Genomic DNA, 27,620 nt, shown 5'->3' on the forward strand with positions numbered 1-27,620 from the left:
AAAAAAAGAGTTATTGAGGATGTGAAAGTCTGATAACAAACACAAGATCTTCTCGCCCCATACCGAATAAAAGCCAACCCTACTCCAAGAGAAGAACCAAACCCACCCCCTTAAAACAAAATCCAAAACAAATACCATACTTCATCTTGGCTCATTCTTTCACAACACCATCTCTTTCTCTCACCCTCATTTTCTTTGTTTTCTATCTATATATGGAAAGCTAAATGAAGATGAAAAGAATGGTGATTTGGTTTACTGCACAGTGGAGATCAATTTGTCATTTATTATTTAGTAATGGTTAGATAATGGAAGAAGAAGAAAAGAAGGAAAATAAAGAAAATAAAAGAATTAAATTAAATTAAATTGTTGAAAAAGAAAATATATATAGGGACTTTTATTCTACTTCTTCTAAAATTTTCTTTTAATATAAACATAATATGCCACGTCACTAGTTACATTGTTATTGATAGTTAACTGATTAAAATGTAATAAATCAATAATATTAATTATTATATCATAACTTTTAAATTGTAGTGACTAAAACAATATTTAAACTATATAAATGATTAAATAAGTAATTTATCCAATAAAACAATTAAAACTCTTTTTCCTATGTCATAGAAAACAAAAGGTTTACTATAATTAATATTATTAAAACACATGTGAATTCATGTGTAGTGTCAAGAAAAAGAAGATTCACTAATTTAATTACATGAAAGGAATAATACATGTATGAAATTGTACAATTTTTTACAACGCTTCTTTTTTTTATCTTTTGAGGCTCAAATGTAAAATTATTGCAACACTTGTACAAACACAACTTTACGATATAAAAGATTATTACCAATAACACAGTAACACTAAATTTCAAGAATTTAAGTGATATTTATTTTTGGATTATTATGAAATGATTTTTATTTGATGATTCAGTTAATCAAGTGATATGATGTGGAATAAAAATCTAAGTTTACAAAGGTTAGTGATGAATTATAATGATACTTTTCCCCGACATTTATGGGAATGTGGGCGTAGGTAAGAGGCAATTTAGGGTTATTATAAAAAGAGTCATCATCTTCATACTTGAGTTACCTTCCTTGGGGGGCAATTGGGATGCCAAGATTTAAAGAATAAAATAGTCTTTTTTAGGTGTAAGGACCAAAGCTAGGACAAGTGGTTTTAGATGTTAAACAAACTACACTAATTGACAACATAAAGCAGAAGATGTTATAAGTAAACAGCATGTAATCGATACAACCATACTCATTTCTACTTATTTACGTTATTTGGGTACCATTATACTTAACAATTGTGTAGAACTAATTAATATTTTAATGTCAAAGTTGAGCATTTGGGTTTTAAAATTTGTTTTCTTTCTCAATCTGTTATACATTAAATTATGCTATTGGACTTCAGCAGTTCGATTAATGTAGTGGTTGATATTTGAATATTCATTTGGAGCCATAAGGGTTATTGGGTTTGAGGTGCCAATTAATTTAACAATTCTGCTCATTTAAATATCTATTGTTTTGGGTAATCAGCAATGCTTAACAGATGCCTTTTAAAAAGTATTTTTAAATTTAAATGCACAAGTTATTGCATTTTAGAGTTAAAAAAGAAGAAGGTATTTTTAACTCTTATTTATAATTTAATGTATTTTATCTGAATTTATTGAGTCATAAGTAATACAGAACAGACTATTTGTGAAGTTAAAATTGTTTTTCAATTCAAACCCAATAGCTATTGTGTTTGAAAAAAAACCACTTTTGGAGTCAAAGATATTTTTAACTCTTATTTATAATATAATGCATTTTATATAATATTTATATTGAATCTGAATTTATTGAGTCATAAGCAATACAAAATAGATTATTTTAAAGTTAAAATTGTTTTCAATCCAAACCCAAAAGCTATTATGTTTGTAAAAAAACACTTTTGGAGTCAAAGATATTTTTAACTCTTATTTTTAATCTAATATATTATCTAATATTTATATTGGACCTGAATTTATTGAGCCATAAGCAACGTAAAACAGACCATTTTTGAAGTTAAAATTGTTTTTCAATCCAAACCCAAAAACTATTGCCTTTTTTACAAAAAAAAAAACATTTTCGGAGTCAGAATATTTTTAACTCTTATTTAAAATTTAATGTATTTTATATAATATTTATATTGGACCTAAATTTATTGAGCCATAAGCAATGCTAAATAGATAGCTTTTAAAATCAAAATTGCTTTTGAAAAGTGTGTTAAATCTAAACACAAAAGCTATTGCATTTGGAGAAAAAACAATTTTGGAGTCAAATGATATTTTAACCCTCATTTATAATCTAATGTATTTTATATAATATTTATATTGGGTATACAATTATTTTTTATCGAAATTTATTCCAACTATATAATATTTTGTATTTGAAATTATAATGATTGTATTTTGATATTTAAATTATTGTTTATATATTCAAATTAAATTTTATAAATAATTAATATTATTTTCTTAAAAATATTTAAATTTTATATTTCATATATTAAAATAATAATGAGATTCAATAAATTATTTTTTTATATTTTTATTAAGTTATCATAATATTAAGGAATTTGAACATCATTTAAATGCATATGTTTTTATTTTACAATATCATTTCTAAAATGAATATTTTATTTCTTAAAAGTACTTTTGATAGCAATATTAAACACTTAAATCTTAAACCAAATTTTTTAAAAATGCTTTTTCATCGTGCTTCTCAAATACACTTATAAAACAATGCTAAAGTAGTCATTAGTCCAATTTCAGGTTTAGGGTAGCCATCGCCAAGGGTTTATTTTTAAGGGTATAAAATGTTTTTCATTTTTCCCAAAAAGTTAATCTCTATGTTTCTTTCATGGAGTCTAGAATATGAATTTGATTCTGAATCAAGATCCTTGGAATATAACAAGTAATACAATTTTTTGAAAGCCTTTGCACTTAAGTTTTGTAACGAAACAAGATATAATTTTTTTTGAAAAATTTTAAATTCGATATGTCTGATTCTCACTTTTTGAATCTATTACAACATACAAGTCTGGGGTGGCTTGTTGTGGCAATTTACAACATAGGGATACAAGTATGGCAAGGATGTTTGAATTGGATCAGTCGGGGTATCGGTCCAAAGAATGACTTTAAATTAGTTAGATTGAAAATAGGTACCGACCATTTGAGCTAGCTAAAGAATCAGTTGAAATGGTTTTTTTTTTTAATTTTTAATAATTTTTTAATCAAATCGAATGGGTGGCTTGATCTGTTCGACCATCGATTCGGTTTAAAAACATTGAAGTTTAATGGATGGAGAATGTTAAGAGTAGAGTTTTGGTAGTTGATAGTTGCTTGCCTCCCTTTTTAAAGGAAGAAGGGCTTGAAGTGGGACCTTACCTCATGGGGTCTCTTTATTGAGTCTAAACCTAAGCTCGTTTTAAGGTGTGCATTGGATTTGACCTTCTTAGGGATTGGTGAACTTGGGAAGTTGGGATCATCAAATGAGATTGGACTTGATGTGATGGTTGTCCTTGATGGATTTACAGTGATGTTATTGTGGCATATACTTTATTCTAAAGGTGTACGGGAATGTTCTAGTGTCATGGGCCTCAGATCGAAACCCGTGACCATTGAACACAAAATGTCTCATAGAGGTCAACTGATTAAATATGGCTCATTTGACCTGCTTGATTTGGCCCGATTCGTGGAACTCATGGAGAAAAACATTGGTGGCCCAGTTAAGCACTCTAGTAAAACTAGAGTTACTAGGGTAATTAATGTAAATCATAATGGATAAAGATGTATAGATTTTAAATTCCTCAGGAATCTCATTTTGCAGATAGACACTAATCTCACTCATTGATATAGTTAAATCTATATCATTAGATCTAGGGGAGCTCAACTATAAATAGAGGCTCTCCTCCTCATTTGTAATTGTCCTATTGCATCTTATTGTATTCTATTCTTAAGTTAAAATATATATATTGAAAACATTTACTCAAACAGAGAAGAGCTTGGAGTGGGACCTTGTCTCATGATGATTTCTTTATAGAGTCCAACCTTAGGCTCGTTTTAGTATGTGCATTGGATTTGACCTTATTAGGGATTGGTGAACTTATGGAGTTGGGATCATCAAATGATATTGAACTTGATGTGATAGTTGTCCTTGATGGATTTATAATAATGTTACTATGGCATATGCTTTATTCTAGAGATGTAAGGAAATGTTCTAGTGTCACGAGTCGCTGATCAAAACCAATGACCATTGTGCACGGAACGCCTATGGAGGTCAATTGATTAAATGGGCCTCATTTGACCCACTTGATCTGGCCCAATTCATGGAACCCACAGAGAAGTGTAACACCCAAAATAGGGCTTAGAAGTTTTAAGGGTATTTTATGGATTTTAGCCTTAGAGTGTTCCGAATTTTGCGACATGGTATATCGATAATATTTTCGATTGTGATTTTTATAAAAATGAAGTCAAATTTTGAAAAAGGTGTTTAAAAGATCATCAATTTTGAAATAAGGATTGATTTGTAAAATGATCTAAATTGTGAGTTTTTAAAAGGCAATTAAACCAAAATTTTAAAAACACGCTATTTTCCCCTCCATTTATATTAAGGTCATGATAGTTTCTCCTTCATATTTTAGTGTTGAAGCCCCTTGAGTTTCCTAAGTACAAATCTTCCAATTTTGATTCCTAAACTTTATTCCTTTGATTTCTATCATCTTCCTAGTCATAAACCTCCATAGAAGTTAAGAGAAACACCCAAAAACCCCATAGTTTCCTCTATTATCAAGCTTGTGGGTTTTTCGAGTTTTTGATCAAACGCTCGATTTTTCATCATCTAAGATAATGATTCAACTATTTATAAATGTTATTTAGTCTTTAAAACCAAGTTTTTAGCCATTAAACCGCATGTTTTGAATAAAAGCAAAAAATTGGCTTGTTAATGGTGGATTTTAGGATTTCGATTAAAAATGTTGTTTGAAAGTGTTTTTCAATTAGTTTGGACATGATTAAGAGGTTTCTAAAATTACTTAAACTTAATTTGAAGTTTCGTTAAAGATTTTTTGAGGTTTAATGAATTTTTGAAAAATAGCCAAAACCATGTCGAAAAAAGTCGATACCATGAATTGAGTAGTTTTGTATAGTTTAAAGGTTGAGAATTAGTCGTAGGTGATTAAATAGATGAATGAAATTGGTTTTAGGTGAAAAGATTAAGTATAGACCAAGATATTCGAATTTTAAGTTTTCTATGTCGAAGATTTTGGTCAAAAGAGAACCTAACTTAAGCTTGTGTTTTTGGATTGTTTGAAGTGAGTATTTGGATAAATGTTGATTGTATTTTTGTTTGATTTACTTTGTTGAAGCGTCAGAATCGATAGGACGTTCTGCAAGTAGAGAAAAAGATAAGAAAAAACTAGTTTGAGCTTTTGGCTTTTTGGCTTGTCAAGGACTTAGTTATCAATGGCTGGGATCCAACTTATGTTGTGAATTTTCTACGGCTTGTGCAAGAAGCATCTAATAATGCTATTATAAACAATCCTAACCTACAACTTGTGCGAGTAAACCCAAGTGATACAGATCGAGTGCTAGTCAGGGACCTAGTTATCGATGATTGAGATCTAGCATATGTTGCGGATTCTTTATAGCTTGCGCGAGCAGCATCAGATAACACTTATATGAATAATCTTGACTTACGTCTTGTGTGAGCAAACTCGAATTATACAACTTGTGTGAACAAATCAATCCTGTTTATCCAAAATTAATTTACTATAATTCTTTGGGCGAAAATGGTAGTAAAACAAAAGGGAAATGATGGGAAAGATTCATAATGAATTTAGTTGATATGTTTATAAAGGTCATGTTGAAATAGCATGGAATTATTTGGTATGGTTGTACACATATGTGATTTGAATACTTTGATCGTATTATATCAATGTACTAACTTGTTGGTTATGTTGTAAACATGTACAAGAGAGCTTAGAGATGTCAAAGAAACGTATGTTATGCATCTTTGCGTTTCTATTTATTAATTTGATATAAACCTTAGGTGAATTAAGTTGATTTTCTTATGAACTTACTAAGCCCTCAAAATGCTTACTGTTGTCTTCCTTTACTTGTAGATTGTTGATTGTGGAGTGTGACGATCGGATCTGTAACAACCTGTTTTTTAGTGGTGTCAGAAACAGTGGTTTTGGGATCACAATTCTGATGAGTGAGTACCCAAATATTATTATTTAATATTTACGATTCAAATACAGTGTTATACTGGATTTTGATTTGATAAATTTTGCTAATTGGACGGTTAATTAAAATAGAAGTGGTTTGGTCCTTAAGTCAATGGTTTTGGAAAATAAGGTATTGAGAGCTCGTTTATGTAAATCGGGAAAAATATTTACAAAGTTATTATATGGGTGAATTACATTTTGGATAAATAATTTTGACGAATTAGTAGTTAATTAAGGTATAAGGACTAAATCGTAAAAACTTTAAAAATTAATCGGTATTGATTTTTATTAGTTAAGATGCTTAGTTAATAAATGCTTAGAGATTAAAGTGTCAATTAATCACTTTTTAAATAGTGGTGGACGGTGGTCTATAATTTTTAAGTGGCAATTTCATTAAAATAATATTTTATTAATTTAAATTATATGTTAAAACAATTAAAAAGAAAGGAAGCCATCCTTATCACTATTTACCATCTTTCTCACGAAGACTAGAAAATAAAAGAGATTTGAAAACTTCTAGTTTCGGTCAAACTTGGAAGCTTTGCATGGTGAGCTTTTTCTCACACATTTTTAGTAATTTTTATATTTTTGGGATCGTTCTAATTCAGAACCGTGTTTTTTTTAATTATTAAAGTTTAGAGATGTTGTCATTATTGAATTGTGGAGTTTTTAGTGTTGAAATAATAGCTTAGAAATTTAGAATTGATAAATGGATTAAATTGTAAAAATTGAAAGTTAGTTTTGTTCATATGGATTAAAATGTAAAATTGAGTTGAATTTTTGTAATTGTTGATAATGGACAACTTTAACAGTATGTATTAAAAATTGGTTTAAAAATTGGAGTTTGAATTTGGAAGTTACATGTGTTTTGGTATAATGAACTAAATTAAATAAAATGTAAAAGTTTAAGGACATTCGAATAATAAAATTAAACTGATATATACTTATAATAGGGTGATATAAGATGTTTAAAATTGATAAATTGAATTGAATTATTGAATAAATAAAAATTAAACCAAATTAAAGATAATTAGGAAAATAGAAAATTTTGCTAATTAGTTCATAGAGAAAGAAATTGGACCAATTGAAGATAAATGGGGTCTTTCAGATAAATCTAATTTGATAAAAAGGAGGAGAGAGAACCTTTAAAAATAATTTGACCAAATTGAAGATAATTGGGAAAATTGGACAAAATTTACTAATTAGTAAAATGAAAAAAATTACTGATTAGTCCTTGGATTAGAAATTGGACCAATTAAAGATAATTGAGGTCTGTCGTATAAATCTAATTTGATATAAAGGAGGAGAGAGAACTTTTGGTGCCTTACTAAAAGAAATGTTATTTATTGACAAAGTCTTATATTGACGGTTTGAATCTGTTAGGGTAAATAATTTACACAACGGATTGCATCAATAATTTAGAATACTTTACCGACGGACCAAATTAATCGTCGGTTTAAATGATAATATTTGACGGACAGCAGCATTCTGTCAGTATAAGTTTGGCCGTCGGTAAAGGTATGGATTGAGAAAGGCCGCACCGGGCCGGAAATATTTTCCTTTAATAAATTTTTCTATTTTTTATTTTTTAAACATGTATACCGTATAAGCATTAAAAATGACATGACATTTTCTTTTACACTATTTTTATTTTCGCAAATGTACAAGAACCAAAAACTTGATAATAATAATAAAAAAAACAAAAATACGTCTAAAAGTAAAACCCCAAATCACCGCCCGCTGTCTCTTCTTTGCCGCTGGAGCGTCAGTTTCGTCCTCGTCGGTGTGCTTGCTCGTTGGTGCCGCCCTTGTATGGTTCTTCTCTGCTGGTCGAACTTCAATTTCTTCTCTCTTGTTGTGGAGTACTTCATACGCGGGATTGACGAAGGTGAAGTATTTAGTCCTTTTGTAACATTCTAATTAATCGAATCTGAATGAGTTAAAATTCTGATGTGTGATTTCAGTCGGCGCTCTTCAATTTCCTCTATTGTATACGCCGGCCATTGCAAAAAAAAAAAAACAACAACAACAACAAAGAAATTGAAAGATAAAGAGGAGGGAAAACAGTTGATTTCTAACTAGGCTGTTTTCGATTTTTTCCTTCTTTCGTCTTCGAGTATTAAAATTTACTGTCGTATGACTTATTCCTTATTTCTTCTTTTTTGATGGAAATGCTGTCTTATGGCTTGAGTTTGTTTGATACATTTTTGCAAAATAATTGACTGTTTTGGGTGGCAACTGGCAAGGCAACAAATATAGTCACAATGTTATGGTTGTAAATTTAGCATTGGCGAAGTCGGAAGTAGAGTTGTCAATCTTTGTAAGAAAAAAATCGCTTTATTTTTTTAATCATGCGCATCTTCTCAGATGACTTCAACTTCTTGAACTTGATTCCTATCTCCACCAAGTAGAGTTCTCTGCATAAAAAATGGCTTGTTATGTTGGCTTCTTAGGAATTACTGTTATAATTTAGCAATTTGGTTGTCTTGTTATGTTGTCTGCTGGTGTACTGAGATGAATTTGATGCTGAAATTTTATCTGAATTTTGGGTCTCTAAGGGTGCTTGTTGTAATTGAATTTCAGTAGTTTTGTTTTGACAACACTGCTTTATTAATAAACTTATTTTGCTTTTCTAAAGCATGATACGTTTGTTTTTTAATCGGTTAAACAGAATTTTAATTGCTTATATGTATACATATCAGTGAATTATGAAGTTTGGTATTTTTTGTTATGCTAAGTTCTTCATTTTTTGGGTCAGATTTAATTTAGGTTTGCTTTAGTTTTGCGGGTTAGCTTCACAGCTTGATGACATTGAAAAATTATTCAAGTATTTTAGTGTAAAGTTTGGTTCTCTTCAAGGAGAGACGTGGAATTGAAAAGCTGGGAGTGTTGGCGATTGAGGTTAGTCTCTATTACTGTTATTATATTCTTTTCTACTTCTAAATTCAAAATCACCTAATACAGAATATGATTCTTCTTATTACTGTTTGTACTTTTAAATTTTCGTCACTTTTTATTATTAGTAACCTATTAACCTTTGATTCTTCTCCCGCTTTCTAAAATCTGTTAAGAAGTTTGATGTTTGATGTGATTTATAGTATATCATATTGTTAATGAATCAAATTATGTTACTTTTATTTAATTTTAGCTATAAAACATAGAAACCTTAATAAAAATAAGTATATTGGATATAGATTTTAATTTTTTATATCAAACCCAAGACTTGAGAGTGAATGAGAAATTTGGAAGAAGTTCTGGTGTTGTATTATGAATACCTTAGTTCAACCCATGTTGCAACCTTAGGAAAACAGGCACCCATCCAAAGACAAAAACTCCATTAGTCCATAGCAAAATGAGTCAGCTTGATGGTGGGTGCGACATTGTGGGAATCAGGCATTAATAAGAAGCCCATCCACTAATCCATATAAACTCATAACTTAATTCAAGGGTATTACTTTTTAAAAATAAATACTTAGAATTTTAATTTTATCTATTATTAATAATCAAATATATATAAATACATACTCATATATCTTGAAGTTATTAAACATTCTGTTTTACTCTTAATTGTAAGGAAAATTCCATGTTTATGCATAAACAAAAATAAAATTATGTAATGATTATCAATTTGTTTGACCGATTTATTATTTTAATGGATCTAACCTTTTTCTGAATATAAAATTCATTCAATCAATTTTGGTCATTTAGATTATTAGATACTCAAGATATTTAGCTAATGGTGCCTTCTTTATTTGGCTGGTGTCATGATTCGAAGTTGATGACGGTACCAATAAAATTCCCCACTGTTTGCTGCTAACTTTGTCATTTGTTCTGCAATTTTCCTCCAATTACTTGCTGCACTGAATAGCTGCCGCTTGCCTTCAAATAATGCCTGCTGTTAAAGACTTGTGGTAATTTGTTCAACACTAAATGTAACACCCTATGCCCAACCTAGTTGACGGATCCAAGTGCGAGAGGTCACATTTGGTTGCCAAAGCAACCTTGACTAACTCAATGCAACATTTCAAGTTCATCATGTAAATTGTCATTCAAATCAAATAAATCATTATCTATATCCAAAGACATGAATTAAAGATATAGAGTATTCTCATTTATCAAGTCTCGGGGTTACGTGGGTCGAAAACGGAGACGGGACTCAAATCCAAACTCAAGTATTAAAAAATCCAACAATGTGTCTCGTGACAACAAGTCTCAAGACAGAACTTCCTTATTTAAGTATTTTGCTTCGATGATGATATGTCTCAAGACATTGGGGTACAAGTTTTGAGATTATGCTCCTCTTTGTCTCGAGACACATTTTAACTTGTTGCTAATTTGAACCTTGAATAATAGCCATAGGTGGTTAATTAAGTATATAAAAAGACTAACTTGAACTTTGATACCACCTCCAAATTTTTAGTGGCTTGCATTTGTTTCTTAGCAGATCTAAAGGTCGTATTTGATAAACAATGGTTGGAATTACCTAAAGATCTAGGCTATTTGTAGTGCCATTTTTTGTGACTTGTTTGTTACATGTATTTATATTGTCATGACATATTTAAAAGCCAAGTATGAACTTATACCTTATTCTACTTTGTTTTGTCTTTAGTTTTAGATGATAGTTTACAAGTTAGTAAATAATTGACTTTATATATAATCAAACAAGTTCTTAACTCATACCTTACTCCATAATCTCCATTCTAAGAACCTTGGTATATATTGGTTGCTTCAATTAAGACTTCCAAGTAATTCCAATATATAAAATGATACTAATATTAATTTCTCAAAACTAATGAATAGTAATGGTCTTTAGTTTTCACCTATTTAGTTTAATTTTTATTTAATGGTCTTTAGATCACAACTAATTAACTAATTTGTAATGACCGTAATCCTGTTTTTCAGCATTTTATATTGAGAAGTTTTGTTCGATTACTTTATGGCATTGGCTTCATGAGTGATGGTAATTTGTTTAATTTTAATTATATGTTAGTGATGCTAAACGAAATTGAGATTGATTTTGATTTTTCATCCTTATTGATTGATCAATAGAATTGAAATAAGATTAGCATTGTCCTGGAACATGGCTATCTATGCTTTAAGGCTCTTTATTTCTCTTTTCAAGTATTTTGGTTCTCAAATCTAGAAATGATATGAGGTTTTTTCAAGCACATGAATAAACTAGAGAAAACTTAGAGAAAAATTGTGTAGGGTATAGAATAAATATATTTTGGTTAGTTCTGATGCATTACGTTTTGGTTAATAACTAATTGAGTATATATATGTACAGGTAGCACATATTAGAGCTCAAGGAGAGAAAACTTATGGTGCCTTTTTCAGCTGGAGACGGCGGCTGCCAGTGGTGGACAGCACAACTATTTGAAAAAAAATTGAAATATGGGGAACTCCTTATACCCGAGTTCCCAGAGTTCCCAGAATAGTTCACTGGTAGTCCAGCTGTTTGGTTAAATGCCTCACTGATATTAAAACTCAAATTTCAAGTTCTGAATTGCAAAAAGATGCTTGAGCTGGCGATGAGCATTAGATGGCCAAGATTTTTAACTCCAACACATCTCTCTCAAATTATATCAACTCAAAAGAACCCATTAACTGCGCTCCAACTCTTCAACCAAGCCCAACAAAAATACCCCAACTATCGTCACAATGGTCCCGTTTATGCCACCATGATCAACATTCTTGGGAAGTCTGGTCGAATTTTAGAGATGAAGCAAGTAATTGATCAAATGAAAGACGATTCTTGTGAGTGCAAAGACTCAGTTTTTGTCGGGGCTATCAGAACTTTTGCAAGTGCTGGAATGGTAAATGAGGCTGTCAGTCTCTTTAACAGCATTCCTCAATTCAATTGTGTCAATTTTACCGAATCTTTTAGTACCATTTTGGGAGTAGTGCTGAAGGAGTCTAATTTTAAAGCAGCATATAAGCTTTTTTTGGATAACTGTTGGAGGTTGGAAGTGAAATCTCGGGTGAAATCATTGAACTTATTAATGGAAGGGCTTTGTCAATTTAAAAAATCCGATCTTGCCTTGAATATTTTTCAAGAAATGGATTTCCAAGGTTGTTACCCTGATAGAGAAAGTTATCGGATTTTAATGAAGGGTTTATGTGATGATGGGAGGTTAGATGAAGCTATCCATTTGCTATATTCAATGTTTTGGAGGATTTCCCAAAAGGGTAGTGGTGAAGATATCGTGATTTATAGGATTTTATTGGATGCTTTATGTGATAATGGGAAGGTTGAAGAAGCTTTAGGAATTCTTGGCAAGGTTTTGAGAAAGGGTTTAAAGGCTCCTAACAGTCGTCAACAACGACTTGATTTAAGTAAATGTAGAGATGGGGAAGATTCAGAAGCTACTAAACGCTTGATTAATGAAGCCTTGATAAGAGGTGGAGTTCCTAGTATGGGTAGCTACAGTGCTATGGCCATTGATTTATATGGTGAAGGTAGAGTGGATGAGGGTGAGAAAGTGCTTGACGAAATGCGTAAGAGAGAGTTTTGGCCATCGTTGTCCATGTATGAAGCAAAGGCAGAAGCTTTGAGTAAGAAAGGGAGAGTTAGTGAAGTAGTGAAAATAATTGAAGAGGATATGAAAGAGGGAATATGTGTTCCAAGTGTCAGGTTGTATAACATTGTACTGAAATGCGTTTGTAATGCAGGGGATTCAGAAGTAGCTGTTGGATATTTGAAGAAGATGGCTAAGCAGGTTGGTTGTGTAGCTGACAAAGAAACATATAGCATTTTGGTGAATGGGTTGTGCAAAGATGGTAAATTTCTTGAAGCAAGTCGGGTTTTGGAGGAGATGCTGATCAAATCCCATTGGCCTGGTTCTGAAACTTTTAACATACTTATAAAGGGGCTTTGCTCAATAGGTAGGCAATATGAAGCTGTGATTTGGTTAGAAGAGATGGTTAGTCAGGGGATGCTGCCAGACATTTCAATATGGAACTCATTGGTTGCATGTGTGTTGTGTAAAATGGGTGACAGAGATTTTTGTTATGAGGGCAGTTTAACCCTGTAAGAGTATCTGTTTTCTCTCTTTCTAAGCTAAAATTGTATGGAACAAACGGATGGTGGGCAAAATTTCAGCAATAACTTGCATATCCTTTTACAATAAGAACCGTGAAGCAACCACTAGATCAAAAATAAAACTGGACGTTTGTTGATTTCTCCAAATCAGAAGTGATAAACTCATTTGCATGATTTGTCCATCAACGATAATTGATGATGCTAATTTCTCAGCTCTTTATTGACACGTGGAACTTAGTGAAATAAGCGATAACTCAATTTTCATATATACAAGCATGTTTTCTTTATGGATTACGTTTAAAATTGATTTAATATGTAATCTACAAATATAATTGTATCAAATTAAAGTTATATATCAAATTAGACCGTGCACTAATATTTTGATATTTATCTCTTTCCTTTTATAATATATTTTTTTTGAATGAAAAGATTGATATTATTAGCACACGGTTCGAAGTGTCAGGTGGTTACATCAAAATAAAGCAGAAAAGACAAATACCACTGGAACAAGTAAAATAATAAAAGCAAACAGCAAGAAAAATAAAAAAGAAACAAACCAAACGTCCAAAACCATAAATGCGCACATAAAAACGTTCTAAAAAACCACAAAAGCCAAAAACAAAACCCACTCTTCAAACAAAAAAGAGAGCACCCACAAATACCAGCCAAAAATAGCTTCATTCTCCTTGTAAAAGACGATTCAGATTTGAGAGGAAAACCCAAGTACTTTGAAACCAGTCATGGAGATTCAGAGAACTTTCTCTACTACAAAGCAAACTATGACAGTCTTTGATTCGTCTGCATCCAGCTCCTCCAATCCCTTTCCATAGACCGCGTTACTGAAGCCGAAACTCCATCAACCCCAAACCCAGATCTTTGGCTTCTTCGCCTTTCCACTGCCAGGGTATAGGCTGCATCATTAACAGAACGAGGAATAAAAAGGTAAACTACCTTTTCAAAATAATGTTCTAAATCTCGAATGTGATGGATAATAGGTCTGAGTATCGATTTATCTTCTACCCTTGCTTGCAGCTTTTTGATAACTGTCAAAGAATCCCCTTCTACGACCGGGCACCGAAAACCCATCATTCGCGCGAACAATAATGACCTTTCACATGCCCGTGCTTCAGCAATGAACGCATCAGCAACATCCTCTATCAAATAAGTTTCGGCTCCTCTAATTTCACCTCTAGAATCTCTGGCTAAAACTGCTATTGTAGAAGTTCTAGAATCTCTTTGAAAGGTAGCGTCAAAATTAATCTTGATGAAACCCAAAACTGGAGGCCTCCAATACCCTTTTATCAGAAAACCATCAGAACCACCGAGTTTCTCTTTGCAAAGATTTACTTCCTAAACGTAACCACGAATGAACCCAAGCACTTCCTGCAGAGAAAATTTGGCACCTTCATGAATCAATTGATTTCTCCTATACCACATGGTCCAAATAGAAATTGCAATAATTTGTTTGCTTTGATCATCCGCTGCAATAAAAGTTTTGACAAAGTGAATCTTGTAGTTGGAAGTGTTATCAACAGGAGCAGTTTTAATTTGAAAGGAAGCCCATACACCCTGAAGAAGACTACGAGACCACAACAGATGATTCGTGTCTTTTGACGCTTCCTTGCAAAGAGGACAGACAGAATTATTCCTCAACTTTCTTAACAATAAATTACCGTAGTAAGGCAAATAATTGTTAAGTAATCTCCAGATATGTATTTTAATTTTCTCCGGGATGTTAATAGACCACAAAAACTTTTAAAAAATCTTGTAGATATCAGCAGTAGAGTTGATGTAGTTGATGTTCTGTAAGTAGTCAGTAGCAAGAACTCTATAACCACTTTTCACCGAATACTCTCCAGACCCCTCATACTTCCACACCAGCAAATCCTCCGTTGAAGTCTCAAAAATCGGGATGGAAATAATACGTTGTGCCTGATCTTTATTCACAAGGCTATAAATAAGTCCCTTATTCCAGGTGCTTGTCTCAAATTCAATTAATTGATTTACTGTCGTCCATCTTGGATTTATACGTTGCCCTGATATTCTGTTGTTTTCCACTCTAGGCAACCAAGGATCATTCCAAATGTTTACCATAACACCATTGCCGATTCTCCACAAAAGTCTATCAGCAATCAAATCACAAGCGTTGCAAATGTTCTGCTTAGTAAACGAAGGGTAAGAACCTATCTTGGCTAATAAAATATTTGAATGTGGATAATAACGAGCTTTAAGGACTTCGGCTAAAAGACAATTGGGCTGGGATAAAAGACGCCACACTTGCTTTGCTAATAACGATTTATTAAACAAATGCATATTTTTGAAACCCAACCCACCAACACTCTTTGGTTTACACAAAACATCCCAATTACTTCAATGAATACCCTTCAGCGATTTATTATTAGCCCACCAAAATTTATTCATAATACCTTCAAGACCTTCAAGCTTCCTACATAAGAGTTTAGGCAATTCAAAACATTGCATTGCGTAAACTGGAATAGATTATAGGATTGATTTGACGAAAACTTTTTTTCCCCTATCAATAAGTAGCGTAAACTCCAGCCATCTATGCGTCTTCTGAACCGGTCAATAAAATTAGCAAAAGCCTAACTCTTCTTACGTCCAACCATCATTGGCAACCCTAAATATTGACATTAACATTAGCCCCGAAGTATATCAGAGATTTTTCAAAATTCACCCTTTAGCCTAAAATTGTCTTATACTCCTTTATAACATCACCCACCACCTTAGCCCATTCAACAGATGCGTCCCCAAAAAGAATACAATCATCCGAAAAAAATAAATGGTTTATCGAGAATCTTTCTCTTCCAATAGAACTCCCCTCATTAACCCCTTTTTGTTCAGCTTCTTTAGTAAGAGTTGAGAATCCCTCAGCACAAATAAGAAAGAGATAAGGACTAAGAGGATCACCCTGTCTTAGACCTCTCGAAGGTGAAAACCATTCATTGCTCGATCCATTAAGATTCACCGAATAAGAAACAGAGCAAACACATCTCATGACAAGAACAATCCAGTCCGCATGAAACCCTAAATGAGTCGTCATTCCAGCCAAAAAATCTCATTCAACACGATCGTACGCTTTACTCATATCAAGTTTCAGCGCAAAATTCCTCTTTTTCCTTTCTTCTTCATTTTCAAAGAATGAAGCACCTCATAAGCAATAAGAACATTATCCGAAATATGTCTTCCTAGAAGGAAAGCCCCTTGAGCTTCATTAATACAACTTCCCAAAATAGTACTCATAAATTCACCAAAATTTTTGCGATAATTTTGTAAACAATATTATAAAGGCTTATAAGTCTAAATTGAAAGAGATTTTTCGATTTATCAACTTTAGGAAATAAAACAATACGGGTTTTATTAATGGTTTCAATCTCAGATTCACCATTCAAAATAGATAAGCAATAGTTAGACATTTCAGGACTAATAATTTGCCAATACCTTTGAAAGAAAATTGCTAGAAATCCATCACTACCGAGGGCTTTCAATGGTTCCATCGTCTTAACAGCACATGTGATTTCCTCCTCCGTAAATTGTTGAAGTAGAGAATCATTCATATCATCAGTAATTCGTTTTTCCACCAGCCCCAAAACACGCTCATCTGATCCCATTTCAGAAGTCGAGAATAAATCTTCGAAAAAATCTGAAGCTAGTTTTAACATCTCCTCTATTGTATGAGCCCTTGTGCCATTCATCCCTTCTAATTCATTAATTTGACCGTGATTCTGCCGTTGAACAGCCATTTTATGAAAAAAGCTAGTATTTCTATCTTCATTTTTCAGCCAGTTGACTCGTTGCTCCCAAAATAATTCTTCCTAATCAGCCTGAAGATTAAGTCCCACATGTACATCTGTAATTTCAGCAATAACTTCATCAGTTGGCTCTCGATCATAAAGGCAATTTAATTTTTCCTCCAGTTCCAAACGACTTCTCTTTGATTCTCTAGATCTGATTCTACTCTATTTCAAAAGATGTTGTCCAAGACCCTTAAGCTTATCAGGGATACTTCTAGCCATTTCTCCCCAACTTATTCAATTTCTCCCTCCAAAGAATTATCCAGACACCAACTAGCTTCAAATCAAAAAACAGCTGAAGACGTGTTTTTCTTCTGATTTCTAAAAGTATCCAACAAAATCGGGCAATGGTCTGAGAATGAATGATTTAAGTGTTCAACTTGGTAATTAGGACAAATATTAATCCAATTCAAAGTCGCAACACCCCGGTCCAGCCTCTCCCTTATATTTGTAGAGAAAATCTTCCTCTCTCCCACGTAAACCACCTTCTATTGTAGCCAAGATCATTGAGTCCACAATCTTCCAATGCCATTCAAAAATCTTGCATCTGACGATCAGCTCGTAGTCGTCCTCCTTTCTTCTCAAAAGAGCTCACAATCTCATTCAAATCCCCAGGACAACCTAAGGGATCATTTGATCTTGCCCCAAACGCCTAAGTAATTCCCAAGATTCCTTTCTATTCTTTTCTTCCGGGTTCCTGGCAAAACTCGTTAAACGTCAAGTAGTATCACATTCAACATCTTGAACATCGACATCAATATGAAACGATGAAAAAGACTTGAGGCGAATCAACGAATTCTCCTTCCACCCTAACGATAAATTGTCTTTTGATCCCACCGCCCCAACATCAATTCTATTCTCAAATCCACATTTCAATCTCATCGATTCCATCTTTTTAGCACTTAATTTTGTTTCCATTAGAAACAAAATTTGGGGATTAACGACTCTTAACTTATTTTTAAGCCTTTTAGTAGTTCGTGATCTCTCCAAACCACGAACGTTCCAGTTAATTATTTTCATCGTATTCGGCTGCTCTGATCACTAGAGCTAGCCGTTACATCGGAATGACTTACATCCCCATTCTTCCCTACAATAAGTGATGAATCCTCCACAATCCTTTGTCGTTTCTTTCCTTCCATATTAATTAAATGATCATTTTCCTCTTCCAGCATTAAATCCAAGGGCCCATTCCCAGAAATATTACCATGAATTGCACCACTGCCCAATTTGCGCCAGCTGTCAAATTCTTTATATAAAATCTGTTGACTAGGATCCAAAGGTATTAAATTTGGGTTTGAATATTGTTCCCACGATTCCTTCCTATAATTATTCTCCATATCATTCGGCCATTTACTACTTTGATTGCTACCTTCCATATTCAATTTGCTCCACTGCGAACCATCAGACTGACGGAGCCACCTACTATCAGCCTTACCGCGCCGCCGTGTCTCTATACGCAAAGATAAATCCCATCCAAAAATAATGTTCATCGGCTCAATCCGAAGCCTAAGAGGGCAGAAGCTCTCACCATTCCCCAATTTGCCACAAATGAAACAGAAAAGGCTCAATTTCTCATATTGAAAACGAGCATATACTGTCTTGTCTTTCCCAATCTAGATCTTTTTCTTCCTTTTCAATGGAAGAGTAACATCCAATCGAGCACAAATTCGCATAAACCGTTTAAAACCCGAAGCCAGTATAGCAGTATCATATTCTAAAAATTTTCCCAAAAAATCACCAAATTGTCTTGCCATATGTTTAGTCATCAGACCTGGGGGCAAATCATGAATTTGGATCCAAAATTCAGTGAGATTTAATAAAATATCTAACGGATTTTCTCCTTGCTGAATTTTTTACAGAATGAGAAGATGGTTATTGAAAAACCAATGAGTACCCGAGATCACTATTTGCATATCAATCTCATGGAAAAACTGAAAAAGATACCTCTTATCACCTAGATTTGATATACATATCCCTCCAATTGGATGCCATAAATCAACCATAGTGTTGCGTAGAGAAGGGAAGTGGACAACACTATCAGTGAGACAATGTCCCACTAAACAAATCCGATAGTCCTGATCTCCTACCGTCGCTTCCTCCTGGAACGCCTCCTCTTTCTCATCACGAAGCCTCAGATTGGCTAGATCATCCTCCATATCAAGACCACACTCAAGAAGAACAGAAAAACACCGTAAGGATACAATGAAAAAGAGAAAGAATAAAGAAAAAAACAACTTTTCCTATTCAAATAGCATGTCAAACGACAGACTGAAACTCGTGTCAAAGAACAGACTTAGAAAAGACTTTTGATGCTTATAATATATATTTATATGATATCAAGGGAAATTTTTTAATTTTTTGGGGCCATCAGATTAAATTTACCTTTTTGGGGGCCTTATATATAAAGAGAAAATTTTAAAATTTTTGGGGCCATAAATTAAATTGTCGAAAATTTTGGGGCCAAGGACGCCTGGCTCATTCTTTGTAACTTCTGCCACTGTTAGTCCCACACATTCTTCTGGGCTTCCCAAATTCAGTTTTGAGTTGGGAAAAATTATCTTCAACGGCAATGGAGGGAGAGAAGGAAAAGGGGAGGAAGAAAAGAATCGCTGTTTTCATGGCTTTCGGCACCAAAGGCGACGTCTATCCTATTGCTGTAATTTAATAGAAAAATGCAACTTTTTGGAGCTCTTTTGATTTTTTTTCCCTCAAAATTGTTCCATTTTCCATGGGAAAGCAAACAATTTTGGTTTCAATTTTTATTGGTGATTCCAGGCCATTGCTGCAGCTTTCGCTACGGACCAGAATGGTTACGACGTTGCTTTTATCACTCATTCGGCACATCAGGTGCTCCTTTTTCTCATTCCAAGTCTTAATTACCTATTAATTAAAAGTTGCACTTCTGTTATTTATTTATTTTGGTTGTAAAATTAGCAAAAACAATAACTTTTGATTTACTTTCTTGTAGAATCTAAGTCCACATTTGGCAAAAAAGAAAATAATTTTTGTTCCAATTTTTTCGCCACCTGTTCTTTCAAGTAATGGGACTGATGATAAGACAGGTGTAGTTCGATTGCTTCCTTTTCGTTTCCATGTTATATCTTTTTCTGTGAATTCATGTTATTATTTTGTCAGGTTCACCGGGATTAGAATTTTCAGAGCAGAAAAAGATTATTGCAAAAGAACAAAGAAAAGAATGCTGTTTGGCAGTTGAAAGGCTATTCGGTGATGATCCATGCTTGGAGGGTGATTTTATTGGGATAAATTTCTTTGCTTTGGTACTTCTTTTGGACGAAAAAGAAAAAAAATTTAAGTTAAACTCGTTTTGCTTGATAAGTTAATAGTTACTGTCACTGATTTATAAAGTGAACAATTCAAATTTGTTATTTAGATGTGGTTGGTTTATTGAAACTTAAGACTGTAGGGGTGATGATTCAATTTCTTTTTAAGATTGCATTCTTGTGATTGTCCAGGAAGGCTGGAGCCTTGCAGAACTTTTCCATGTCCGTTGTATTGTTCTTGCTCCTTATGTTGTTCCTTATAGGTAAAGTTATTGCTCCTTATGTTGTTCCTTATAGGTAAACAAATGAATTTTATCTTACATCTTAATAAATGAGTTCTATATGTTATCAGTTCTCTTTTTCTGGAGAAAAAGGCCAACTATATTTTCCCAGTAAACGGAATTCACTAGTTGGCGTTAGTCCAATGAATTTATCAAAAGAACAAGGGAAATCCTGAATGATTGTCAATGTCTCAAATTCAAGTTAATTTTTTTTTTTCAACAACTTGGTGTGTAAAGCTCTTAGTAGAGAAGTTAAATGTTATGATTTTCTCCAATTGGCTTATTGGCTGGCCTGGATATGTATCTATCTGCAACTAATATAATCTGTTCTGTTTACAATTTTTTTGTATAGTGCACCTTCATTCTTTGAGCATTACTTCAGAAAAGAACTTCCTCTTTTGTACAAATATCTCCAGGAAGCTCCCGCTGATAAGGTAGTTGAATCTTATAAGTTAAATGCTTCAGACAGTTCAACTGATATTACTTTTGCACTCTGATATGATAATTGTTTTTATTTGTTGTCGTTTTGTATGAGTATGTTTGAACCTTTCATGTCGCATATTAACTCCTTATTCTTGTATGAACACAGGTTTGCTGGAAAGATGTAATTCATTGGATGTGGCCACTTTTTAGTGATAATTGGGAATCTTGGAGAAGTGAGGATTTGAATCTGAGTCCTTATCCTTTTACAGTTAGTACTTCTCTTTTGGAGCTCAATCACTTATTATGCAGTTCATAACTACCTAATTTATGACAGTGTTTGATACTCTAAGCAGGACCCGGTAACAGGTCTTCCTACTTGGCACGATAGACCACCATCTCCCCTACTATTGTAAGTCATGCCGTTTCACATAGAAAGTCTAGAAATGAAATGACTTAATGTATGATTGACCAATCAATTGCAATAGTGTATCCCTCTTATTATCCAATGAGTTGTTGTTAATGGGTTGCAGCACTTTCTAGTGTTTCATTATAAAGTTAGATGGAGAGTACTTCTGAAAATTCTTTGAATTTATGGAATAAGTTTTTTTAGAGAACACTCGTGTCTGTGTTGCTATGAGAAGTTGACATGATATTGGAGGCTTTTTTGTGATTTAATTGAATATTTGAAGCAAGTATGAGACAGGCATGCAATCCATTCATCAATTATTTTTGGAGGAATTATGTCTTTGGAGAAAGGTATTAAGATGAATACATGACATCCATCTCTGATTATCAAATACTTCTGTGTAACAGGTATGGGTTTAGCAAAGAAATTGTTGAGTGCCCTGGTAACTCCTAAGTTTCTGCACTTCTTGTTTCAGACTCCTTTTGTGGAACATTTGGCAGTGTTTCATATTTTTTGAATTTTGTTGGAGTGCCTTTTGTGATAAGGTTTTCTGGTAACTGATTGATTCTGCAAACCTCTGTAAAAATTCACCTATTTTTCTGTTTCATTCCTTCTTCCTCATATTTGGATTGCTTATGATATCAATGTGTTAACAGATTATTGGCCATCAAATACTCGGGTTTGTGGTTTTTGGTTCCTCCCTATTGAGTGGCAGTTTTCCTGTCAGGAATGTGGACAAATTTCAACACTGCTTTTCACAGGGCATCTAAACTCAGATGACATGTGTCCAGCTCATGCTGAGTTACAGTATTTTCTAAAGACTCCTTTGTCTAGGCCACCTATTTTCGTAGGGCTAAGTTCTATTGGAAGGTAGGTTCTAAAGCTTTGTCTGATACCTTAGATGTCTGCAGGAAGTGCCTTTTATCTCCCTAAACTATTGTGTTATCCCTGTATATTGGTGTTTGTGTAACCTTTCTTTTTGTACTTTTAAATAATGACAAAACCCAGTTTGATACACAATACGAAGGAACTATAAGGTGAAATGGATCCTATCATGCATCCGTGTGGGTTATCTATTTTATGATTCCTTGATGGATAATAGCTTTAGAGTGTCCTTTCTGTTTCTTTCCTGAACTAAGTGTTCTTTTTCTGTTTGCAGTATGGGGCTTATGAGGAATCCTCGAGCATTTCTTCAGGTCGTCCGAACTGTTCTAGAGGTTATATGTCACAGATTTATCCTTTTTACAGCTGGCTATGAACCATTAGATGCAGCAGTCCAGGAAATTGCCCATGAAGCATCTTCTATTTCGAAGCAAAGATGGTCGGTTCAAAAGGGGTTATCTCTTTTTGATAATCGGCTGTTTTGCTTTTCAGGGTGAGTGTTTCTAGTTTTATCTGGATGCCAGGAAAAAGATGAAGATTTTACATGAAGCTTTGATGATTTAGAAAGTAACAATTGTACAATTCAGAATTTCTTACAGAGCTCAATGATACAGATCTGAAGTGTTTCTAGAAAGATGTGGATAATAAGCTTTTTGGATTTTTTAAAACCTAACACATCCCTTAACTGTCTTCTACAAACCTAACCTTTTTTATTGAAATTTGCTTGTCTTGTTATCATGTAACATTAGTATGATACCATATAATTGGCTGTTCCCGAGATGTGTAACTGCAATTCATCATGGAGGGAGGTGAGAATTTTTCCCTTGTATTTATTTTCTTTATGACTTCTTATTTCAGTTAAATGCATAGAAAAAATTACTTCTGATTTATTAATTGCTTTATTTTCTTCAATGGAAAACCAGTGGATCCACTGCTGCAGCTCTATATGCCGGTATCCCTCAGGTCAATTGCATGTTAAACCCTTTCAACCATACTCATTGTTTCATATCCCCATAGCAGATTTTTTGTTTAGCATTTGGTAGGTTGATACTTGTGATGGACATTTAGCAAAAGGTAATGAGCATCTTATATGAAATGCAACAGCTGTTTTGGTTATCTGAATATAAGGTCATTGGAGTCTACATGCATTCCTTTTATAATTGTAGTTTATATTTGTATTTGTGTATGGTTATGGTGTCATCCTATTCTTTCCCTACTGCTCTTTCTCAAATATAACTATCATTGCATTGCAGATTATATGTCCGTTTGTACTGGATCAATTCTACTGGGCAGAAAAAATGTTTTGGCTTGGAGTTGCTCCAGAACCATTGAGAAGAAACCATCTTGTTCCAGAAAATATTAGTGAAACAAGTATCAGGGCCGCAGCAAATGTACTATCACAAGCAATACATGATGCATTATCTCCTGGAATCAAAAAACGTGCATTAGAAATCGGTAAAAGGATTTCTCCTGAGGTAATGGCTGCTGATTGTGATACATTTTTCCTGTCCATTCATTTAATCAAAGCTAAGAAATATTAGATCAGTAATAACTATGTAGATATGGTAAAAAGTTATTAGCCTAATCTCGATAAATGGATGCCAACACATTTACTTCAGTGATGTCTCACACTTTTGCGATCAATCCTCTATGTAATCTGCCGTTATTGATGATCCTTATCTTTATCATTGATGCATTGTGCATTTACTTGGTGTACTGCATAAAATACTAGCCTGGATATGGCAATAGAAATGATAGATTGGTGGCAGATAATGTTAAGGATTGGTGTTTGGATGGCAGATCAGCATTTCAAAGAACTTTGGAGTTTGTATGATACATTTTGTTTGAGACATGTGCCCGAATCCCAATTTCCCATCCATATCCAACCAACCCCATTGTGGGGGCTAATTTTCTGCCAATTTTACTCGCTCTCTTTTTCAATTTTTGGTTCCTGTTAGGATACTGAGATTATCTGAAATTTATTCCATATTCAGGATGGAGTTTCAGAAGCTGTGAAGATCCTAAGGGAAGAGATTGGCCCTGCACTTTAAGATGAACTGAGAATGGATAGTTTGTTGTTGTATGGTACATTTTTTTTTTACTCTAGACTTGTTTACTGTAAGTTTTTCCTTCCTACTCTTTTTACTATAGAAAGAACTTGTTGAATCATTTAACTCTAGACAAGTTGCCTCAGTGTACCAATTTTAAGGATGAAGTATGAAAAGGTTATCGAGTATTGGGTAACATTTGAATATTTCTGGTTAGTTGATGGGGCATTGAGGCTGGTCTCCTGTTCTCTCCCATTACTTGAAGTTTGAAGGGATGGGTGAATTACATTGTATTAAATTTACTCATTTCTAAATTCAAATATGAAAATCTCTAAATCGCCTATCCTGTACCATGAAAATCTAGTTATCAATCTAAGTGAAATATTAGCATGGATTGCCCTGGGGATAACATGATTGTTGGTATCAATGAGAAAATACAGAGAAAACCCCATATTTTCTGTTCTCTTACCTTCTCTTCCAAGGTGTTCATCTGTCCAAAAGAATCTGGAAAAAAAAGGGGGATAACATCCCTTCAAATTTCAGAATGATAAAAACTGCAGCTGAACAGAGTTTACTAAAGCAAAAATTGTAAAAGGGAAGCCAATTGTATTGCCAACATCCAACTCCTCCAACTTTGAGAGATTGCTTTGAAGCCCTCTGATGTACTGTAGCAAACAAACTTCTGATCTTGGTAGGTGCATATTGTATTGTTCCTGGAGTCATTAGCAATTCATTACTTCATTGATCAAATAAACCATGGCAAATACCCTTTTCAAAATACTATTAGATTTATATGTTTGTTTTTTGAATTTTGTCAAGCTTTACCTTGATGCACAAAAGGCTACCAAATAATCTGATGCAGAGCAAGTTATAATACTAACGCGGTCATCGTAGGCATAGCTTGATGCTGCAGGGCATACTTGTTTGAAACTCTTGGAATAATTTGTAGGCAAACATGTGACAGGATCTTTATACGCCCCACGGCAACAGTACTCATCAGTGTTGAAGGCATCGCAAGCACTGCGGCAGCCGACAACTTTCCCATTGTTCTTAACTTCAAGATCTGATGAGCAGTTTTGCCTCAAGTCTCCATCACAACCAGCAATGCTGCAATTTCCCTTACCACCACCAGGCTTGACCACAATAGGTAAGTTAAAACCATCTACAAGGCTAACATCATAGTAATCGATATCATCACCTAGGGTGAATTCGGCTATGGAAACAGGCAGGCTGCCAGCGCTTGTACAATTTATTGAAGTGCCACAACTTCCTGTTTGGCATGTGCCATTGCCATTTTTATCAAAACTGCAACCGGTCCGACCCCATATGCGGCCACTCCACCCATTCGGGGCATTATAGAAGGCAGTCTGACCTGATTCCAAGGTAAAGCCTTCACCATGGAAGTTGCCTCCATCGGTGATTATTGCAGGCCATATTGTTTCTTTGCACTGATTCACTAGTGTAAAATTTTTTGCATTTGCAGGCTTTGTTACACCTGCCCAAATATAAATATAAGGGAACTTATATGTACTTTTCCCGGAACTAGAAAGGTAGGTTTTTGAGATAGAAAAAAATGTTGCAAATACTGAAATTAAAACCCGAAATCTATTAAATATGATATCTTAAAGATGAAATAAATACCCTGAAAACCGTAACTTGGAATGAAAAGGACCAAATTCTAGAAATTTAATTACTTGGGTGATTATGTAATGTAATTGAAATATACCTGATGCAAGGATAATGCAGAAGCAGAAAAATAGAAACGTGGAAGAACTGTGAGGCAATGCCATCCTAGAGGAGAGACCTGAAGACAGCCATGGAAGACAGAGGTTCCCTTGTTTTTAAATGATCATAACTTGGAGAATACGTGTAGGAGTTGGTGAATCTACAAGCACTGTTCAACAAAGCTCAAAAAGATTTCCTTTGCTTACTTCCCTAACCAATTGATTTTATACCTTGCCTCTATCTCATTACATTGTACTTAGAAATTTTTATGTTATTTTCCCACTTTTTATCTGCCATTATTCTTCTTTCTCTTTCATAAAATAATAATCCAGCTTTTCAATGAAGGTATTTCAATCATAGCCAATCTCCAACTCTGATTATAAATAGAGTTTGCAAATATATAGTAGTATGTTTTAAAAAATGACTGCGTAAACCAACCTGATTATAACCCCATGTTTATGTTGCGATTTCATGCATTCATTTGTGTGTTTCACTACGCTGAGATTGAGAAGCAAGATTTGCTCCAAACATGGCTTGGTGACTTGGACAGTAATGTAATGGAAAATTCTTCAAAAGTTATGTATGATTTATGCCTCTAGATGGCCTTGGAATTTTTTTTCTTTTTCCATTTTGAGATCTCTAACATGCATCCATTAGGAAAACTCGTTATTTCTAACTTCAATAACAAATCAAATTAGTGTTCTCTAGACAGTGATCCCTTATTCCTATTTCTCAGAGAAAGCAAACTCTATTTCTCTAAAGCAAAAGGCAGAATCTGATCGTTTTGAGTGCACAGAAAACTATTCCAAGATTCCTTTAAATTGAATTTTTGTACCCAAAAGTTGATGATGATGATAATAAGATTGAACAATGATGTGATTTTTACTAAAAATGTCCATCTAGTCCAAAGACAAAGAGCCATAGGGAATGCTTTTCAAGTATTTTGCATGCATATATAGGCGTAGTCAATAGAGTTCTTGGGTGTTCTCAGTTATTCCCATATATACTATTAATATTATATATAAGTTTGCGTCTAGTCTAGATATATTCATAGGTTGGGCTATTCACCCAAGTCTGAAGCTTTACTCAAAATTTGGAGGGGTTAAGCAAAAATATTAGGCTCAAGAAATGGATCTAAACAACAAAAATTAGATTTATTTAAAATATGAGCTGAGCTTGGATTTAAACATTTAAAGCCTGAGCTTTGCCCAACTTGGCCCTTTTTCTAAGTCTATAATCTTTTGTATTATGTTATTTCTGTTTAATACGTAATTTATAACACATAAAAATTAAATCTATAGTAATATTATTATAATGTAAACATTAAAAAATGTTAAGATCACTATATATAAAATTTCAATAAATAAAAAACAAAAATTATTAAATTGAAATAATATAAATATAATTTTAAATTTAAAAAAATAGGTAGGCCTAAAATGGACTTGGGTTAGCCATTTAAAAATATGAGTGAGCT

General features: G+C 33.4%; 3 protein-coding genes and 1 long non-coding RNA gene across 6 annotated transcripts; 3 read left to right on the forward strand and 1 right to left on the reverse strand.

Annotated features, from left to right (window-relative positions):
- Window positions 1-7,616: 7,616 nt before the first annotated feature.
- On the forward strand, window positions 7,617-13,379 carry LOC108476480 (pentatricopeptide repeat-containing protein At1g05600). The gene is made up of 3 exons (XM_017778681.2): window positions 7,617-8,134; window positions 9,005-9,147; window positions 11,534-13,379. The coding sequence occupies exon 3, from the start codon at window positions 11,763-11,765 to the stop codon at window positions 13,278-13,280; it is 1,518 nt and encodes a 505-aa protein (XP_017634170.1). The 5' UTR covers window positions 7,617-8,134; window positions 9,005-9,147; window positions 11,534-11,762; the 3' UTR covers window positions 13,281-13,379.
- A 416-nt stretch (window positions 13,380-13,795) lies between these two features.
- LOC108479500 (sterol 3-beta-glucosyltransferase UGT80B1) lies at window positions 13,796-24,617 on the forward strand. Its single transcript, XM_017782146.2, has 18 exons — window positions 13,796-14,230; window positions 14,321-15,263; window positions 15,352-15,463; window positions 18,960-19,756; window positions 19,876-19,947; window positions 20,069-20,162; window positions 20,236-20,378; window positions 20,574-20,644; window positions 21,015-21,096; window positions 21,252-21,353; window positions 21,439-21,494; window positions 21,899-21,933; window positions 22,148-22,361; window positions 22,651-22,866; window positions 23,123-23,182; window positions 23,297-23,336; window positions 23,627-23,848; window positions 24,368-24,617. Exons 4-18 carry the CDS (start codon window positions 19,670-19,672, stop codon window positions 24,422-24,424), a joined length of 1,551 nt encoding a protein of 516 aa, XP_017637635.1. The 5' UTR covers window positions 13,796-14,230; window positions 14,321-15,263; window positions 15,352-15,463; window positions 18,960-19,669; the 3' UTR covers window positions 24,425-24,617.
- Window positions 24,618-24,794: 177 nt separating this feature from the next.
- Window positions 24,795-26,277, reverse strand: LOC108479501 (pathogenesis-related thaumatin-like protein 3.5). Its single transcript, XM_017782148.2, has 3 exons — window positions 26,148-26,277; window positions 25,247-25,916; window positions 24,795-25,134 (listed from the first exon to the last, which is right to left on the reverse strand). Exons 1-3 carry the CDS (start codon window positions 26,209-26,211, stop codon window positions 24,996-24,998), a joined length of 873 nt encoding a protein of 290 aa, XP_017637637.1. The 5' UTR covers window positions 26,212-26,277; the 3' UTR covers window positions 24,795-24,995.
- On the forward strand, window positions 25,239-26,510 carry LOC128285153 (uncharacterized). 3 transcript variants are annotated; one of them, XR_008275575.1, is made up of 4 exons: window positions 25,239-25,568; window positions 25,647-25,804; window positions 25,905-25,971; window positions 26,168-26,510. It is a non-coding gene; the product is annotated as an uncharacterized LOC128285153 (long non-coding RNA). The 3 variants fall into 3 exon arrangements; XR_008275576.1 differs by lacking the exon at window positions 25,647-25,804 and having other exon boundaries at window positions 25,443-25,568; window positions 26,158-26,510; XR_008275577.1 differs by lacking the exon at window positions 25,647-25,804 and having other exon boundaries at window positions 25,443-25,568.
- Window positions 26,511-27,620: the final 1,110 nt, after the last annotated feature.

The sequence above is a fragment of the Gossypium arboreum genome, chromosome 12 (assembly GCF_025698485.1).
Source record: "Gossypium arboreum isolate Shixiya-1 chromosome 12, ASM2569848v2, whole genome shotgun sequence".
Classification (NCBI taxonomy): Eukaryota; Viridiplantae; Streptophyta; class Magnoliopsida; order Malvales; family Malvaceae; genus Gossypium; species Gossypium arboreum.

Excerpts from the sequence above, each read along its gene's own strand:
- LOC108476480 (XM_017778681.2), top strand. The coding sequence starts at position 11,763 with ATGCTTGAGCTGGCGATGAGCATTAGATGGCCAAGATTTTTAACTCCA.
- LOC108479500 (XM_017782146.2), top strand. The coding sequence starts at position 19,670 with ATGGAGGGAGAGAAGGAAAAGGGGAGGAAGAAAAGAATCGCTGTTTTC. Across the intron at positions 20,379-20,573 it reads GGATAAATTTCTTTGCTTTG|GAAGGCTGGAGCCTTGCAGA; the intron begins GTACTTCTTTTG and ends GTGATTGTCCAG. Across the intron at positions 21,097-21,251 it reads AGGAAGCTCCCGCTGATAAG|GTTTGCTGGAAAGATGTAAT; the intron begins GTAGTTGAATCT and ends GTATGAACACAG.
- LOC108479501 (XM_017782148.2), bottom strand. The coding sequence starts at position 26,211 with ATGGCATTGCCTCACAGTTCTTCCACGTTTCTATTTTTCTGCTTCTGC. Across the intron at positions 25,917-26,147 it reads CTGCATTATCCTTGCATCAG|GTGTAACAAAGCCTGCAAAT; the intron begins GTATATTTCAAT and ends ATATTTGGGCAG. Across the intron at positions 25,135-25,246 it reads GTAGCCTTTTGTGCATCAAG|GAACAATACAATATGCACCT; the intron begins GTAAAGCTTGAC and ends TAATGACTCCAG.